General features: G+C 40.7%; 1 protein-coding gene across 1 annotated transcript; it reads left to right on the top strand.

Annotated features, from left to right (window-relative positions):
- The first annotated feature begins 17,385 nt into the window (after nt 1-17,385).
- LOC111912039 (uncharacterized) lies at nt 17,386-18,325 on the top strand. Its single transcript, XM_023907790.1, has 2 exons — nt 17,386-17,616; nt 17,738-18,325. The coding sequence occupies exons 1-2, from the start codon at nt 17,386-17,388 to the stop codon at nt 18,323-18,325; spliced, it is 819 nt and encodes a 272-aa protein (XP_023763558.1).
- Nucleotides 18,326-20,493: the final 2,168 nt, after the last annotated feature.

Here is a 20,493-nt window from a genome sequence, read left to right as displayed (position 1 = left end):
TATGAGTTTGAATATCATGTTTTGTTAGTGTTTATTTAATCTAAAAACAAAATTTTTGGTTATGTGTTTTTGGGATGGTACAAGTTTGTATCAGAGCCTTGGTTTGAGGGATTTAGATATACTCTCGGGTGTGCCTGAACTTAAACTGAGGATTTTGTAGATTTTTCATAAGAAGAAATGTTTTATAAAAGAAATCTTCTTTATTAAAGGAAGGTGTGTGGTGCATGCAATCGACCGAGCTCAAGTAAGTTTTCCTAAAATACCCATACATGTTTTGTGATATGCTTTGAATTGTGAATCTGTGAATCACATGCTAGATTAGGGCTAAGGATCTGCTTAGAATTTCATGATAGAATGATCGGATGGATTCCTTTATATACATACTGTATGAACTTGTATACTTGAATGCTAGTACTGCACAGTCAGTGATAGGATGTTCTGTTTAGGTTATGATTTGATTTCGTTTACTCAATGCTTGAATGTTGTTTGATTTGTGCTTTTAGGAGTTCCATTAACATCAGCTAACTAGTAAGAGAACACGCTATGTTATATATGTTGGATTAGTGTCTAAGTCCATAACTTTAATTGGTATGTACTTGACCTGATTTGGGATGGTCCATTTGGGTTACACTTCACCAAAACATTTTATATGGATAGTCTTTTGAGAATAGTATGTTTATGATTTATATTAATATATTATAAGTTCTAATATATTAATATGGAATCATATTATTTAATTAGTATTGATCAAGAATTAATTTAGAATTATTTGAGTGATCAAAAGGAACTAATTAAATATGGGCTCTTATATATAGTATGCGCCAAGTTGATTTCAGTTGGGCTAAGCTTGCATGGATAGTCCATGGTGTTTTTAACCCTCTTAAATTTCAAGACTTCAAGCTACATCAAAATGTATGTCATCTAACTAGGCTTTTGTAGTATAGTTGGTTCATATTATGCTAGTTAGGATGAAACCTTGGAATATTGAATATTTGCATGTATAATAGAGAAAATATAGATTCAAGGTTTATAGGGTTGCATGTACACCATAGGAGTGTTACAATGCTCAAAACCCATCAGTATTATCAAAGCCTAGGCTTGTTTTCATTTATACTTGATGCAACTTATTTTTCAAAACCAAGAATCTGCCCAGACCGAAAACTCGACGAGTTCATGTGTTAAAGCATGAACTCGACGAGTTCCTTATAGAATTCGACGAATTGGTCTTCCAGTTAGAAGATTTTCGTGTTTTAAGGATGGAATTGGTCTAGAATCATTACCTTAAACTGTTTTGGACTTATAAAACCTATTTTTTGATGTTGTAGTGATTATGGTAAACCAATTTCAAGGTGGTTATCAAAATTTCAAGTTTTATGTGTGTTTATGTAATTCTTGATTTTGTTGATATGATTGTTCATACACTTATGAGTTTTGGTAGATCATAGGAATTATTTTCAAATTGGTTGTTAGTTAATTCTTGATCTAAATGTTTTTAATGGAGTCCATAATTTTTCCTCAAGTTATGGATTACCAAAAGTCATTTCTTTTAAAGATCCATTAAAATTCATAGATTACACAATTGAAGAGTCTTTTTGTCTTATGAACTCCATAACTTGTCCTCAAGTTATGGATGTTCAAGAGTCTCTTCATTAAAGTTTTTTAAAACCTTAATTAAACTCATAAGTTATGAAAATCCAAAAGTTTTTGAATTGTTCAAAACTTGCCCTCAAGTTTTAGAATTTGAAGAGTCTCACACACACTTTAATTCCAAACCCTAAAGTTTTAAAAGTTAAAATTCAACCCTTATACTTTATAGTATTATAAGTTATATATATATATATATATATATATATATGTGTGTGTGTGTGTGTGTGTGTATAAGATCAAGTCAGTATTACCGTTAGTAGGCCTCATTCATGAAGCCGGTCTATAAGGGGGTATAAGGTTGTTGCCTATAAAATGGCAGCTTAATAGGTGTCCACTCTCACCCACCGCTTCCTTGACTGGTGGAGGGTCGAGGGTCGTTAGCCGAACGGGTTTGACAGGTCTCTAATTCTCCCTTCATTAAAAGTATAATGATAAATACTAAGTAACTAAACGCTTATAAATTCCCAATCTTAGTTACTTAGGAAAACGTGAATTTGGTGCTAACCCATGAAATTACACTTTGCACCTTGCTTAAGTTGTTAGTGGAGCGCATGTGGTTAACCGGCACGCTAACTTGGATTTAACAAGGTAGGCAAAGGGTAACTTAATGTTTATCATAGGATCGGAGGAGCGCGTGTGGTTAACCGGTACATCGATTAAGTGATAAATATTAAGGGTACCAAGTATATTTGCATGGTTATTCACACCTTGTTTTGTGATCCTCGACATCCCAGTCATAAAACTTGAGAGGGCACAATCGAGATTGAAATATGCCATTGAAAATTTCAATGAATCTAAAAAGATCTAGGAGTTTCAAAACCAATTAAAACCTAATTTCCATTTAGATTTCATGGTGGAAATTGGTGAATCGTCATTCACCTACCTTCAAATATTTTGTAGCTTGGATTACGGCATCCCTCTTCCAAGTTATAAAATATTGTGTTGGGTCCTAGCCTTAATATTTCATATTGGGTGTTATTAAGGACTTTAAATCAACTAACTTGAAATTCTCCCATTGTAAATGGCTGGTTCAGACAACTATGATCTTCCCAAATCTCATGGAACAAGCTTTCCTAATGAAGATGATGTCCCGTGGTTGGCTCATGGAAATCATACTTCACTTCCTCCACCTCCTCTAATTATTCTCCCTAACCCACAGGTTCTTGAATAGTTCAAGGTCACTCAAGCCCTATTGGCAAGCAAGGTCTATGTGTGCTCACATCTTGGAGATGAAGTCACATATTGACAAGCCGGGAGATTTGGGTGTCAAAGTTTTGAGAAAGTTGGTGGCTCAATCACTTTCAAAGTCACATAGTGAGTTTCCTTTGGGACTACTATGAAATAAACTATAACATGACCCTTAATGATCTTATCTATTTGCTTTGTGCTGGTGAATCATCAATAATTTGCAGGACTGGTAAAGCAAATTTGAAGATCAACTTCCAAAACCTCCATGGACATTGACAATGGTAACATTAGATATCCAGAAAAACCTTTTCTTCCGAATGGAAAGGGATTGGCCATAATCAACTCGGTTAACCAAATGGTAAAGAGAAAGGCTAAGTCTGAGATAGTCCCGTGTACCATTACCAAAGAGTCCATATGGTTCTATTGCCAAATGAAGGGGCATTGGTTGCGAATCTACCCTAACTACCTGAAAGATCTGAGAGAAGGTCAAATCAAAACGTTGGAATCTAGTTCGGGTTAGTCCACTATCTAACTCTGTTAAGTTCCTTATTGATGACTCTTAATACAAAATGTGACTCGGTTACATTTTGATGTTTGGCAAGATCAAGAAAAGGGAAGGAAACTTAAAGAAAGAGTACGATGAATCTGATCGCGAAGATGGATTGCAATCGCATGGTTTGAAGATTGGATTCTTGAGTTACTACTTAGGAGTTGTGATAGATTTCTAGAAAATATTTAATAGCATAGTTTTCATTTAAAGTTGCATTCTAACGAAAAAGTTTTTTCCACATTTTTAATAAATAAATAAAATTTTGTTTTATTTTATATATCCTTGCAATGACATTTATGGAAAATTGATGCTTGTATGTTTCTAGCAATAATGGAAATGTGAATTTGATTCTTTCATTTGTGGTACTGTCTAAATTTACCAAATAAGGAAAGATTCTCATCACCCAAGTTTCAATTGGACCGAAACTTGGAATCATGCAAGTTGTATTGTATGATGAATGAAAATCTTCACCTTTGGAACATTAAGACTAATTCCTTATTCACATGTATATGTGAGTCAAGTGAAGGACTAAGGGATCGAGTACACATTCTTGTGCAACTGGTCAAGTCCACCACAAAAGATCAATAAGACTATTCGTCATGATTTACTAAAGTTTAGTCAATATGATTATACTTACTAGTTTAAGTATAATTCTGAAGCATTGGAAAAGTTCCGATGTATGGCAGAACGAATGGGAAGAATCAAATTTGGCAAAAAGATAAAAGTTTCTCAAATCCGAAAAGATGGGAGAGTACTTTAGTATCATGTTTTATGATCATCTTAATAATTGTGAGACCAAATCACAATTCATCCTCTAAGGACATCTTAGTGGATTCTTATGGCTAAGAAGAGGATTCATGAATTATTGAAATGGTTAAATCAAGAAGGTGATACATACTTTGTTCCAAAACAAGTCTTAGAGTCATACTCCAAGATTGTAATTTGAGTGACACATCTTAAAGAAGGTTTATTAACACTTGTCAAATGTAAGAGTAAAATGTGTCCTACTCTTGTACATTTGAAATTGGTAAGTTGTGATGTTTTGGACAAAACAGAGACTAACTTAGGCCAATTGTGTGAAGTGTTTGTCTTGATAAGAATACGCAATATCTCTTGAATATTTGTTTGTCAAGGAATAGGTCTTGGCACGAGAGTCTTATATGTCAAGAGGACAGTGGGAGTCTTAAAGATCTTGAAAAAGCTTCAAAATCTAATCAAGAATAAAAACCTGTAGTTTATCACTAACATACAACTTGAGGTACATAACCTACCGTGTTGACATATTCCTACTTTTGTGCCCATTCTAGTTAAAGTTGGCTTTGCATATGAGTTTTAAGAGTTCTCAATTGGTTGCATAACAACTTGGAAGCAATGGAAGGCCCTTGTGCTGCCATGTGGCAAGAAGTAAAGACTACACAAGTTCAGTCCATATGAGTTTGGATTTTTCACTAACCTTATCTTGTGATTATGGTTTTGACAATTTCACATGGATAGGAACACATACACCATAAAATCTAAGTGTCGTAAGGTTTCTCTTCGATTCATGAAAATGATGGTGAGGAAACGCTTTCACTAAGTAGATTTTAAGTAGATAGCAATTTTGATATTTGCATTCTTAAAGTCATTAGTGGAGCGTGTGTGGTTAACTGGCACACTAGCATGGACTTGTGAGAAATGGCAAAGGTCTAAACAATTGAGACTATGATTACAACATTATTTTTCATAGTTTTGGAAACTGTTTAGACACACATGTGAGCTATCTAAGGAAAGGTGTATGATTTTGATAAAGTTTTATCAAAGCATCTCGTATCAGAAATCTGAACTTTGGTAAGAAAGTCAATAAAGTATTGATTTCTAGAAGTTCAGCTGATTTCTGAGTACATGTCAAAGCTAATGGGAGCATAACTATTATGCTAATAATCATCATGCAAGTGGGAGTATGATAATTATAATAAGTGTTTCAAGTTAGAAATGTTAATTATAGAAAACAAAAGTTTCAATTGGGTAAAGTTGTTTTGCTATAATTAAGGGAGAGGAAATTATACTTCATTTCAAATCTAAAAGCTTAGATCGTGAGATTTTAATCAAATTTAGTCAAGTATATATATGAATGTTATGTTTGAATGGTTCAAAATAAGGAAATTCTATATATGGGAATATTATTTGCATTCTAAAATTTGATTATGATTATGGCATCCCTTTCCATAATCTAAATTATGAGAACATGGCAAATAGAAATAGAAATATTATAGCAAAAGACCGGTCTAGTATCAAGGCTTTATGTGAGACATCATGAATCGTATTCCATATGCTTTGGATATAGGGTCGATTACATGTGCTATAATATTCATCTGTTTTAAATTCTTCCAAATGCCTATGGCATTAAGAGGGAAAAGGTACTAGAACTAGATATGACTAAAGTGATTAAGCAATTGTCGAGGACAATCTAAGGTTTTCCAAAGATTGGTTGCCTCAGGGACAGTTGGAAGTATGGTGTAAATTTTTGGAGAGGACCATATTGACATGTTCTGAAAAGAGGCAACTCTTGTTCAGAAGTGATAGTCAAAATGGGAATGTGGAAATCTTCCCATAACTGGAAGTTATTCATTAGATACGTGTATGATTAGGAAACTTAATGCAAGAAGGATTTTCAAAGCATTGTAATTTGAATTTGAAACTTCATTTCCATGGAATGATCTCCATTGGAATACTCTATAATGTCTGTTGAGAAGTCTTTGTGACTTTGTGCATAGTCATTACGAGAGGATCAATGCATATAAGTCTATAATCTAATAGATTTTGTTAAATGACAGGAATTTGGAATTCTTGCGTTTGTGGTAAGGATTTGGGATTGTGAAATGAGAATCATTGGAATTATGTTCAATCAATCTATCCCACAAAGTAAATGTCATAGACAAACATAGTGTGCTTACTTGGTGTATGGCATGACTAGTGTTCAGAAAAACATAGTGTACATGCTTGGAGCATGGGACAACTAATGTTTTAATTTATGTATTAAGTTGATAAATTTGAAACATTATACAATGAATATTGTGTAATCAATATGGTGATAAATAAAAAGTGTTCTATTTATATTCATAAGTTCTGAGACCATATTGGATTCGATTATTCTTATGTTTCACTTTGCATGTTTTGACTTCCAGAATAACTAGGTCATTCTTCCTGAATGACTAAGTTATTCAAACCATCCACAGTCGATAATACGTTGGAAGTAGGTATTAAGGAAAGACTGTCATGAAGTTGGTTTATAGATGTCTAAGGTATTGGACATAGCAAGAGTTGCTACAACATTCATGAGTGCTCAAAACTTCTGAGTATTGGATTAAACCCACGCTCATTTGACTCACTTCATGGATTTATCATGAATTATTATGAGACGATAATATCTTATATTCTTCAAATCTAGAGATATGAGTTGTTGCCTGTGAGTTGGCTATCCATTGATTGTACGAAAATGCATTGGTAACTTCATGTTATAAAATGTGTCTTTTTTTATGATTCAACAAGAAGTAGAACAAGCATATGAGTCGAAGTTTATCCATTCCTTTTACCCTTGTAGGGATATAAGTGATATATGTAGGCCCCTCGATGATTTAGTGATGACACCCCTAAGTGCTTGGCCAAGCCTGGACTAATTTGATTTGTTCAATTAGTCGGTCGTCATAAATCGGAAATTGGGAAACAACAAATGGACAGAGAGAATGATTATAATCCATGTCTCAGTCCATATGATATCAAGAATGGAGGAATATATATGATCCCTTATCCAATAGACACATCATTGATTTGTTCAGAGTTTGACAGCAGCTTTAAGAGCTACGATTTCTAGTCGGGTTGCAGAGTCATATGCAATATGTTTTAGACTTATCCAAGTGGGAGACTGTTGGGTTAGTGTCTAAGTCCATAACTTTAATTGGTATGTACTTGACCCGATTTGGCATGGTCCATTTGGGTTGCACTTCACCGGAACAATTTATATGGATAGTCTTTTGAGAATAGTATGTTTATGATTTATATTAATATATTATGAATTCTAATATATTAATATGGAATCATATTATTTAATTAGTATTTATCAAGAATTAATTTAGAATTAATTTAGTGATCAAAAGGAACTAATTAAATATGGACTCTTATATATAGTATGGGCCAAGTTCATTTAGGTTGGGTTAAGCTTGCATAGGTAGTCCATGGAATTTTTAACCCATGGATCCTATGGAAATGAAAGGTCATGGGTATTAGGGTTTACATTGATGAAACCCTAATCATCCATACTATATAAAGAGGTCTTTGGCACATGAAATGGCACTAGTGTGTGAGGATACAAGAGTGGGCCAATTTCTAGTGTGCATTATATTCTCTCAAGCTTTCCAAGGTGTTTTTGGTGATTTGTGATTCCACTTGAGGCTTCCACACTATTGGGGCTAAGCTCTTAAAGTTCAAGACTTCACGCTACATCAAAAGGTATGTCATCTAACTAGGCTTTTTGTAATATAATTGGTTCATATTATGCTAGTTAGGATGAAACCTTGGAATATTGAATATTTGCATGTATAATAGAGAAAAAATAGATCCAAGGTTTATAGGGTTGCATGTACACCATAGGACTGTTAGAATGCTCAAAACCCATCAATATATTACAGAGAATAGATAATTTTAGAAGTTTAGGTTTAACTCTATTGTGCATCTCTTTTTTTAGTCCAACTTTTGTAGTGTGAGACCTTTCTTTTGAAGACTTATCTGGTGTTGGTGGTATGTATTAGTATTCGTAAGCTAGTTAGAGGGTGTTAGGGGGAGTTCCTTCTGTAACTGATAGTAGAGAGTGGCGTGGAGGTAGTCCTAGGAGCACCTAGGAGGTGATTCAGTGTTGAGAGCCTTGTTTTGATATGGATTGTTTGGATTGATAGGAAATCAACTTGGGGGATTCAGTGAAATTCATGAGGAAAATACAGATAAATGTGGAAGGTAATATGGGCCCGTATTACTAGTAGCAGAAGATCCGTATCAGAGGCAAGAAGAGTCACGATGACACCAGGAAGCTTGTAGAATGTGGGATTCCTCGAATATATATATATATATATATATATATATATATATATATATATATATATATATATATATATATATATATATTCTAATGGTTTGAATGGTCTGCTTTTAGTATGGTGGCCACACGAGGAGGTTCTGGCAGTGGTTCGAGTTCTAGATTTGGGGTCGGACATATGGATGATCAGATGTGGGAGTTCATTTCATTAGAAATTACCCAGATGCGGGAGTTCATTTCATTAGAAATTACCCACAATATTCTTGAGCAGACTCATGTGATCTTTGGTATGATCAACGAGAGTATCATGGAAATTCTTGATGAGTGCTTGGGCGCTTTTCAATCTAAGATGGTAATGATGATAGGAGTTCTCACTTTGATTTCACAATTGCGAGCATGCATTGGTTAGCAGATTTCACGAATGCCTTTCATACTAGTTGTTTCCTCGAGAGGACAAAGGTTAGATTGGCTTCTTGACTTCTGAAAAACAGAGCTCGAGACTGGTGGGAGGATGTTTGTCATGCCTTAGGAGGCGAGGTGTTTGAGCCGATGACTTGGGAAGATTTTGTGACAAGGTTTTGCGATGAGTTTGCACCGGTGATTGAGGTCCAATAATTGGTGAGGGAGTTTCAAGACCTTCACTAGACTACTGAGACGGTAGCAAAGATCACTACTATGTTCAGTGAGAGGGCATTATTAATTTTGTGGTATGTAGCGCACAAGGAGATGAAGAAGGCGAAATATCATGATATGCAGAGGAGTGACGTCATAGAGTTTGTGAGTAAATCTAGTTCCAAGACATTGGATGATATGGTGGCAAGAGCCACACACACACAGAGAGAGAGAGAGAGAGAGAGAGAGATTGACTTGGTGATGGAGAAGATAAGGAAGTTGGATTAGGTTTAGACTTCAGAGGTTTTTCGCAAGAGGCCCAAGGTATTTTATTCGACATCGAGGGGCCAGCAGGGCCGAGTCCGCTATGGAAAGTGTGGCAAGATGCACAAGACAGCTTGTAGGGTGGGTGCTTCTAGTTGATTCAAGTGCGATAGGACGGGTTACATCAGCAAGGATTGTACTGCACCACCACCACCACCACCCAAGTGTATGATCCAATTTGCTTCCATTGCAATTAGAAGGGTCATAAGCAGGCCAAATGCCTGAGTCTAGTAGTGGGAGGACCAATTGCAGCACCCGCTCCAGCGATCTTGTGGATTATAGATGGCCAGTAGGTCAAGGCAGAGGCGTCTGTTGTGAGGTGCATGGCATTTCAGCTGACAATCGAAGAGGCTTGTACAACACCAGATGTTGTGAGGGGTATGTATTCCTCATTACCTCTTTATTTATTTTGACTTTCCTACTTATATCTGTGTTTTACTTATAGGTTTGTTCCTTTTGGACGGTATCTCCACTCTAGTTTTGTTTGATTCGGGGGCTACCCGATCCTTTATATATCATGTGCTCAGAAAGAGGTTCGTCAATGCTCCAAGGGTGTAGGATTATCCATTAGACGTTAATATTGTTGATGACCATTTTCTGTGGGTATTAAGGGTTCATCAAGATTGTGTATTGGAGTTATTTGGTGAGCGGTACCCAATTGATTTGGTTCCTATTCTTTTTCGTGAGAACAAGGTTATTGTTGGGATGGATTGGTTGAGCCCCAATGGGGAAGTGATTAATTTCGAGCATCAACTGACACATATTCGGACCCCAAATGGGGGAGAGTTAGTTATCTATGGAGAAGGTGTTCAGCATGGGACGATTCAATGTTGACCAATTAGGGCCAGACGCTATCTTTAGTAGTGTTTTTCTGGATTTGTGGCCTATGTGATGGATACACGGGAAAAGGGTAAGACGTCAGTGGGTAATGTACCTATTGTTTGGGAATATTCAGATGTGTTCCCGTAGGATTTTCCTAGAGTGCCTTCGGAGAGACAGGCGGAGTTTCAGATTGACTTGGTTCTAGGTGCAGCTCTGATAGCCTAAGAAACTTATCGATTGGCACCTCCAGTGATGAAGGAGCTGTTAGATAAGGGATTTATTTGGCCGAGTATTTCATTCATCATAGGGTGTGCCGATCTTGTTGGTGAAGAAGAAGGATGGGTCACATCGGATGTGTATCCACTACCGAGAGTTTAATAAGCTAACAATGAAGAACTATTATCCACTCCCGAGAATTAACGATTTATTTGACGAATTTCAGGGTGTATCATTGTTTTCCAAGATTGATATGTGTTTAGGTTATCATCAGATGAGGGTTAGAGATGAGGATACATAGAAGACGACCTTTCAGACTCGTTATGGTCATTACGAGTTCATGGTGATGCACATCGGGCTTACCAGTGCTCCAGCTAAATTCATGGACTTCATGAATTGTGTATGCAGGCCTATGCTGGATCGGTTTGTGATTGTGTTTATTGATGACATTGTGGTCTACTCCAAGACCCAGGAGCAGCATGATAAGCATCTGAGGGAGATTTTGGAGACCCTGAGGAAGGAGAGGTTCTGTGCGAAGTTCTCCAAGTATGAGTGCTAGTTGCGCAAGGTGCGGTTTCTAGGACACCTTCTCAACCAGAATGATATTATGGTTGATCTGGCCAAGATTGAGGTGGTGATGAGTTAGGGGGTTCTGAGATTTCCATCTGAGATTCAGATTTTCCTAGGATTAGCAGGCTAGCATCGGAGATTCATTCATGCTTTCTCCAAGATAGCGGTCCCTTTGAATAGGTTAACGAAGAAGTTAGTGACTTTTCATTGGGGGCCTGAGCACCATGCAACTTTTGAGACTCTAAGGCAAAAATTGTGTGAGGCACCAATTCTAAACCTGCTGAAAGGTGTTGAGGACTTTGTGGTTTATTATGATGCGTCAATCACAAGTTTGGGTGTAGTACTGATACAGCAGGTTCATGTGATCGCTTACGCTTCGAGGCAGTTAAAGCCTCATGAGCCGAATTATCCTATGCACGATATGGAGTTGGGGCCGTGGTATCGTGTTCAAGATTTGGCGACATTAATTTTTTATGGTTCTTTGTACTATTTACAGAGACCACAAGAGTTTGAGGTATCTAATGGACCATAGCAATCTGAACATGAGGCAACATAGATGGTTGGACGTGGTAAAGGATTATGAATGTGAGATCGTTTATCACTTAGGGAAGGCCAATGTATTAGCCGATGCTCTCAACCGCAAGGCGGTTTCTACCCCGATAATGGATTTGTGTTCGAGAGGCTCAGCTTGAGGCTATGAAGGAAGAGCATCAAAAGGGTGAGCATATAGTTTTTCAAGTGGCTTCCTTTGATTATGATAGTTGAGGATTGTTGATCCTTCATCGGAGGGTGTGGGTTCCCTATTAGGGTGGTGCGCATCAGGTTCTGATGGAAGAGGTGTATAAGTCGAGATTCTCTATTAATATCAGAGCGATAACGATGTATAGAGATCTCTATCATGATTACTGGTGGCCATCCATGAAGCAGGATGTGTCCTGGCATATTGATAGGTGCTTGAATTGCAAAAAAAGTAAAGCCCAAGCATAAGTAACCCCACGGCAAGATGGAGTAGTTTGAAGTCCCCGTTTGGAAATGGGAGGATATTATGATGGATTTTATCTCCAAATTGCCAAGGACGGCGTGCTGAGTGGATTCGATATGAGTCAACGTGGATCAATTGACCAAGAGCACGCGTTTTATTCCTATCTAAGAGAGTATTTTGGCGGAGAATCTGGTTGATATCTACATCCAGGAGGTTATGGCATGGCATGGGGTGCCGACTTTTGTGATCTCCTATAGGGATGTTTGGTTTACTTCTAGGTTTTTGAAGAGGTTCCACGATGGGTTGTGTACTCGTCTTCATTTCAGCTCAGCCATCCACCCACAAACTGATGGTCAAAGTGAGCAGATTATCACATTGGAGGACGTGATGTGGGCATACGTACTAGACTTTGGCGGTAGCTGGGATACTTATCATCCTTTAGTGTAATTTTCTTATAACAATAGTTATCATGCCAGCATTGATCAACCTCCTTTTGAGATGCTCTACGAGAGGAAGTGTAGGACCCCGATATGTTGGGGAGAGGTTGGTCAGCGGGTCATAGGGAGTACCAAGGTGATACTCAAGACGATAGAATTGATTCAGCAGGTGTGCAACAAACTTCAGATACCACAGAGTTGACAGAAAAGTTACGCTGATAAACGATGGTCAGGCTTGGAGTTTCAGGTTGGAGATATGGTACTCCTGAAGGTGTTACCTTGGAAATGTGTCATCCAATTCAGGAAGTGGGGTAAGTTAGGCCCCAGGTATATTGGTCATTTCAGGGTATTAGCCTCGGTGGGCAGGGTACCGTATTATTTGGACCTACCGGAGCAGCTTAGTCAGATTCATAGCACTTTTCATGTCTCTTAGCTGCGGAAGTGCTTGTTTGATGATTCTACAATGGTTCCTTTGGAAGATATGCAAGTGTATGAGAGCTTGAATTACATTGAGAGACCAATGGAGATCCTTAACCAGAAGACGAAAACCTTGAGGAACAAGATAGTGGGTTTAATGAAGGTGCAGTGGCAGCACTGAAAGGGTTAGGAATAGACGTGGGAGCCTAAGGAGATGATGGGGCAACATTATTCGAAGTTATATGTTGCAGCGGACTTCGAGGACAAAGTCTAATTCTAGTAGGGGAGAATAGTAACATCTGGATCAAGGAGGTACTTAATTTCTTGAATTTATAACCTTTTTTAAAAGGGTCACTATGTGAGATATGGGGTCACGTCATGAGTAACCATTAACTTGTTGACCCGCATTTTTTAATCTCACGATGTGAGTTATGAAGCCTCACAATGTGAAAATGGCCTGATGATCCTAAACCCAAATGCTCGAGTATTTCATGGAATGAGGGGGCTAGAGTTGCCCATCCTCAGCCTCCTTCACTCTCTAGCCTCCTTAAAACCCTAATCTCGACATGCTTGAAGTCCTTAGCCATTTTGGTGACCTTGAAGAACTTATTTGGTGGTCTTTGGCTCATTGAAGTGGAAGAAGACTTTTGTGGAGCATCCTCTTGGCAACCCAACTTCTACCTCACCTTCTTGCAGAGATTTTGGATCTTTGTAAGTCATAAAGCTTTAGTCTTTCTACCTCTTTCATGCTAGATCAAGGTTTTAATCTCCTTTTTGCATTGTTGAGTTGGATAGCATGAATAGGATCCATAAAATTGGTAACTTTATGGATCATTGAGAAAACTTATGTATTGTACGCATTGGATCTGAGTTTTGGAATTGGTTTTGGACTCCAAATGTAACGCCTCGATTCTCAGGTATTGATTTATGTTGAATCTTTTTGGTCTTTGGGACTACTCGACGAGTTGGTCTCCCTACTCGTCGAGTAGTAGCGGGTTGGTCCACACGTTTTAATGACCTACTCGCCGAGTCCAAGAAGGGACTCGACGAGTAGGAGCTGGCAGATGAAACCCCAAATTTTGGGGCATTGCACCCCATTTAAGGGATCATTGGCCTCCCCCAGCCTCCCCTTTACAGCCTCTTTTCTCTCTTTAATCCTAATTCGAGTGTGTGTGTGTGTGTGTGTTCTTTGGAGAGTCTAAGCTTGGAGGATGGTTTTAGTGAAGGCATCACTTGGTAAAGCAAGCTAGTTGAAGCAAGGGCTCGTGAGATTCAAGTTTTGCGTCAACAAGCACTCTCTTGAAGGTACTAGATCGTTTTCCTTGGCTCATTATCTCCTAAACCCTCTTATGCATGAGTTTTAAGAAAGGTTTCTTGTGCTTAAGCCAAGATCTAAAATTGTAACTTCAGATCTGGACTCCCCTTAGCTTCTAGATTCATAAAGTCACCAACTTTGCCTAGTATGAGCTTTCCCTCAAGGATGTGACTTCATTTCAAGCTTAGTTTTGTCATTTTAGGGTCTTAAAGCCTTGCATGCACGTAAAGTTTGCAACTTTACGTGATAAGCATGCTTAAGGAAGTTGGATCTGCAATTTAGAGCTTTTGCATGGCTTAAAAGTGTCTGTATGGCTAAAGGACTGAAGGGACTCGGCGAGTCGCATGGTCGACTCGGCGAGTCATATGAAGATGGGCATGGACCCGATGAGTTGGATGAACAACTCGGCGAGTCCGTAGAAGACTGTCGTAGACTCGACGAGTTGTATGAACAACTCGGCGAGTCGGTTAAGGTTTTTCCAATTAATGGATGCGTGTGAACTTATTGAGTTTCAAGAAGGAAAACTCGACAAGTGGCCTTAGAGCTTCGATCGTGAGCCTTAGAAACTCGACGAGTCATTCTGGTGACTCGGCGAGTGGACGAGTATCTCAAGGAACTCGTCGAGTAGCTGAGGATACTCAGTGAGTCAGGGTCAACATGGATTGTTGACCTTGACTGTTGACTTTGACTTTGACCAGGGGTTGACTAGTTAACTTATGGGGTACCTTGAAAGGTTGGGAACTTACGAATAAGGTTCTATTATGATAATAAGTGTTGGAGTTTGTGGCCGTGATCCGAGAGTGGAGTTTATCTACCGAGCCGACATTTGTAAGGTGAGTTACCTCATTTTACTAAGGGGTCTAAGGCACCAAGGTCGGCCCATTGGATATGTTATTCTAGTGTGTTAGTATGATTGAGTATGAAGTGGGTTTTTGCATGCTAGTGGTTGTGCTAGTTAGGTAGATCTGTAGGACTACCTGTATTGTTATATGTTTATCCGCATGCTTAGTAGTTATGTTATTATATGTTGATATCTTATGTGGGATGGGTTGAGGTGAGACTGCTTCGTGCGGTAATCCAACAAACCCGAGAGCATTCCAGTTACGGGCTAACGGAGACTCGTAATGTGGGATCGATGGAAAGCCACATGTGAGTTGTGGGCCGAAAGCAATCCTGACTCACATTGTGGGCTCGGGGGGTAATCCATTCTGTAAAGCTATGGACCCATTACATGATGTTCAGTTTGTTATGATATTGTTGACATGGTTATGTGGATTGTATGTGTATCGGTATTTTAGGGGAACTCACTAAGCTTTAGGGCTTACAGTTTCAGTTTATTGTGTCAGGTACATCACGGGATCGTGGCAAGGCGAAGGCATGATCGTACAACTCCTCTCTTTTTGTGACTTTGTTTCTGGGATACTCTGATATGATACATTTTGGAAACAATTTTGTAATAGTTAATGGATTTGAAATGTTTTCAAAAGTTTAAATTGGCTCGAATTTTTATGGGTGTTACAAGTTGGTATCAGAGCCTTGGTTTTAAGTGAATTGGAGGAACACTTGTGAGAATGCAATCTCAAACCAAGGGAAGGAATTTCAAAATGATTTTGCAAAAAAAATTTTCAAAATATCAAAGAAGGATGCAGGGTGTACGATCAGCCGGAGCCAGTAAGTAAACCCCATAAAACCATACAATAATTGTTTATGCGATATGTTAGAACAACATGCTAGTGCTAGGCTAGGGATCTTCAGGAATTGCATGATAGACTTGCCTGATTACATGATGCCTCCTAGCCTAGGGTTTCGTTTATATGAGATTAACATCATTATTGTAGCTGTCTGGTGTATGCCTCATGATTGTACATAATCAAGATCTTATAGCCTGAGAATGTTTAATTCGAACTTAGGGTAGGATCGGATATTCGAAAGTCTATAGGGTCCAGTGTTATGTATGGCTAGCATACACTAGTGCTGCAGGGTTGATGGAAGTTTCATGGATGGGTGGGTCGTGAGAAGTCGTGAGGCCAGTTGTGAGATAGTTTAGCATTCCTCTAGGAGTGAGGGTTGGGCGCTAGCTATGTTATGTATATTCTTAGGGTGTTATGGTGATACTTGAGACAAATATGGGTAGGTGTGGAAGGTATTATGGGCCCGTACTACTGAAAGCACAGGACCCATACACGTAGCAAGGAAGTCACAACCCCTAGGGTTAGTCTGGAGTTGGTTCCCTATTGTTATGCGACCATTTGATATTTGTTGGTGTGTTTTCAATATGGTGATGACGAGATGTTTTGTGACTGCATCCGGGTCGGGATCAGGATCAGGAGACGGAGGCCAGGAGGTGTTAGTAGCACCTGAGCCTGTGGTACAGATGGGGATGGATGAGCTAGACGCCAGGATTTGAGAGGTCCTGCATGATAAGACTGTTATGGTTGAGTACTTTGACGAGCGTTACATGACCCTTGCAGAGATGGCTGTCGCCGCAGCTGCATCAGCTATAACAGCGGAAGGATGAGGTGGAGCTGGACGGGTTTCTAGTACCGAGACTTCGATAACACGAAACCCCCGACATTTCATGGTACTCTAGATGCGATTAGATCTATCAGGTGGTTATCTGACGTAGAGGGTTGTTTCTTCACGTGCTCATGTCCTACTTACCAGAAGGTCAGATGTGCCCTGAACCTGCTGAGACTAGGGGACAAGGACTGGTGGAGACTAACGACTGGATTGTACACTGATGATCAAAGAGTTGCTGTTACTTGGGAGCAGTTCAGGGATAAGTTTCGCGCCTGCTATGTTCCACGGGTGGAGCAGGAGCGGTTAGCTTAGGAGTTTTTGAGTTTGAGGTAGGATGGAGAGTCGATGATGGAGATCACCCGTATTTTCATAGAGAGGGTGATGTTCTGTCCATAGTTTGCTTCCGAGCAGGCTCAGATGACTCGTTATCTAAGCATGCTCAAGACTGACATCCGTCATTTTGTGTCTACCCAGCGATGTGATACTCTGTTGGAGTTGCAGGAGGCCGCTAGGCGGCGTGAGTTGGAGATCGAGTTGCAGTTGAGGGAGCAGCGTCCGGCCCCGACATAATCTCAGCCAGCGCTGAAGAGGTCTAAGACCGCTGATCATAGGACTGGGGGTCAGCAGAGCCGCACATGTGGGAAGTGCGGTAGGAGTCATTCTGGAGTATGTCGAGCGGGTAGCGGATGCCACAGGTGTGGAAAGGAGAGGCATTATGTGATGGATTGTCGCCAGGGTGATCCGGTTTTGGGTATGAGGTTATGCTACCACATTGATCAGGTTGGCCATGGGAAGGCCAACGGCCCATTGCTAGCCGCCAAGCCGGCGCAGGTTCCAGCGCCAGCTACTTTGAGGATCACTGATGGGAGACCTGTTAAGGCCGAGCCTCCGAAGGCTCAAGGGTGTGCTTTCCAGCTTACGACAGAGGAGGCCAAAGCAGCACCAGATGTGGTTGCATGTATGTTCCTCTCCTTTACGTCATTTATTATATCTGTGATATGCTTATATGTTGTACCTATGCTTAGGTTCGTTTTTAGTAAACTCCTTGCCTGCTTTGGTTTTATTTGACTAGGGGGCAAGTCGGTCTTTCGTTTCTCAGACGTTTAGTAGGGGATTTGGTGTGCCAGTTGGTGAGCTAGAGTGTCCATTGAGAGCTTCTATTGCCAACGAACACGGAGTTTATGCTTCTTCGGTCTACCGAGGATGCCAGTTGGAGATCTTCGAAGTGGTCTTTCCGATAGATTTGATTGTGATTCGCATGTGGGAAGTAAGTGTGATTGTGGGTATGGATTGGCTTAGTCATTTCGGTGCCATGATAGATTATGAGGGCCAGCAAGCGGTAGTTCGAGCCGCAAGTGGGGGAGCACTGATTATATATGGCGAGGGCACCAGAACGGGGTCAGGGTTCTGTTCAGAAGCCAGAGCTCGACAGTATATTCAGCATCGATGTGCGGGTTACTTAGCTTACGTGGTGGATATGCAGGTTGGAGACCAAACTTCAGTTTCAGAGGTTCCAGTGCTTAAGGAGTTTGCCAACGTGCTTCCGGAGGAGTTACCAGGGATACATCCGGAGAGGCGGGTCGAGTTTCGGATCAACCTGGTGCCGGGTGCGGCTCCTATTTCCAAGGCGTCGTATCGTTTGGCGCCACCTGAGATGTAGGAGTTGTCTTCACAGCTGCAGGAATTGTTCGGCAAACAGTTCATTCGACCTAGCAGTTCTCCATGTGGAACACCGATCCTCTTCATTAGGAAGAAGGATGGATCGCATCGGATTTGCATTGACTGTAGGGAGTTGAACAAGTTAACGGTGAAGCACCGTTATCCACTCCCGAGGATAGATGATCTCTTCCACTAGTTACAAGGTGCATCTTGGTTCTCCAAGATTGACTTGAGATCAGCATATCATCAGGTCCGGGTTAGAGAGGAGGACGTGGAGAAGACCGCGTTTCAGACTCGTTATGGTCACTACGAGTTCGTGGTGATGCCGTTTGAGCTTACCAATGCACCGGCAATATTCATGGACCTAACGAATCGGGTCTACAGACCGATGCTTGATCGTTCGTTCATCGTGTTCATAGATGACATCTTGGTGTATTCCAAGACCCGAGAGCAGCACGAGGAGCACCTTAGGGAGCCGTTGGAGGTTCCGAGACAAGAGCGGCAGTATGCCAAGTTCTCGAAGTGTGAGTTTTGGTTACGAGAGATCTAGTTCCTCGGACATCTCGTTAACCATGAGGGGATTTTGGTCGATCCGGCCAAAATCAAGGGAGTTATGCAGTGGGAGGTGCCGAGGTCTCCTTCGGATATCAGGAGTTTTCTGGGGTAAGTAGGATATTACCGGAGATTTATTCGAGACTTCTCCAAGATTGCGGTACCCCTCACTCGTCTAACAAGAAAGTAGATTTTTGTGCGAGGCTCCACTTTTGACACTCCCTGAGGGAGTGGAGGATATTGTGGTATTCTGTGATGCATCCATCACAGGTTTAGGGGCGGTCCTCATGCAGAGAGGACGAGCGATAGTCTATGCATCACGGCAGCTGAAGCCACATGAGATGAGATACCCAACGCATGATCTGGAGCTGGGAGCGGTGGTATTCGCTCTCAAGATTTGGGGGCATTACCTATATGGGGTCCGTTGTACCATATACACAGATCACAAGAGTTTGAGACACATTATGGATCAGCCGAACCTGAATATGAGACAGCGCAGGTGGTTAGATGTAGTCAAGGACTACGATTGTGAGATCCTTTACCACCCTGGTAAAGCGAATGTGGTTGTGGATGCGTTGAGCCGCAAGTCAGCTAAGTCTTCCACCCCAGCAAGGTGTATGAGGATAGCGGTGGATTCCCCGCTGGTGAGTTTGACCAGAGATGCCTATATCGAGGGCATACGACCAGAGAACATGAATTTGGAAAGGATCAAGGGAGAAAGCGCTCGGTTTGTTCAGGATAGCCGGGGTTATTGACCCGATGTGGTCGAGTTTGGGTTTTGATGACTGGTGGAGTCAGGCAGACAGTGATGGAGGAGGCTCATAAGTCTCATTTGTCCATACACCCGGGGGCCACTAAGATGTACCGAGACTTGAGTTTGAGTTACTGGTGGCCATGTACGAAGCGAGAAATCCCTTGGTATGTCGATAGGTGCTTGACCTATAGGATGGTCAAGGCCGAGCATCAGAGGCCGCATGGTAAGCTGCAGCCTCTGGAGATCCCCATGTAGAAATCGGAACAGATCGCGATGGACTTCATCACGAAGCTGTCAAGGACGGCGAAAGGGTTCGGCGTTATATGGTTCCTCGTGGATCGATTGACCAAGAGCACTCATTTCTTGGCGATACAGGAGAGTTCTTCGGCTGAGAGGTTGGCCGACATATATGTCCACGAGATCGTTGCTCGCCATAGAATTCTGGTCTCCATTGTCTCAGACCGAGATGCTATATTTACCTCCTGTTTCTGGAAGAAGTTCCACGAGGAACTGGGCACACACTTGTACTTTAGCACAACGTTTCATCTGCAGACAGACGGTCAGAGCGAGTGGACCATTCAGACCCTCGAGGATATGTTAAGGGAGTGTGTCATTGATTTCGGTGGGAGTTGGGATTCCCACCTACCTCTTGTAGTGTTTTCTTACAACAACAACTACCATTCCAGCATTGGCACCCCACCTTTTGAGTTATTGTATGGGCACAGATGTCATACCCCGGTTTGTTGGGGTGAGGTTGGACACCGAGTGATGGAACAGACAGAGGTAGTCCTACAGACTACTGAGAGGATTCAGCAGATTAGGCAGCGACTACAGACCACTCAGAGTCGGAAAAAGAGTTACGC

The sequence above is a fragment of the Lactuca sativa genome, chromosome 6 (genome assembly GCF_002870075.4).
Source record: "Lactuca sativa cultivar Salinas chromosome 6, Lsat_Salinas_v11, whole genome shotgun sequence".
Lineage (NCBI taxonomy): Eukaryota > Viridiplantae > Streptophyta > Magnoliopsida > Asterales > Asteraceae > Lactuca > Lactuca sativa.
This window is presented reverse-complemented; position numbering and strand designations above follow the sequence as displayed.

Excerpts from the sequence above, each read along its gene's own strand:
- LOC111912039 (XM_023907790.1), top strand. The coding sequence starts at position 17,386 with ATGGATTGTCGCCAGGGTGATCCGGTTTTGGGTATGAGGTTATGCTAC. Across the intron at positions 17,617-17,737 it reads CCAAAGCAGCACCAGATGTG|GGGGCAAGTCGGTCTTTCGT; the intron begins GTTGCATGTATG and ends TTATTTGACTAG.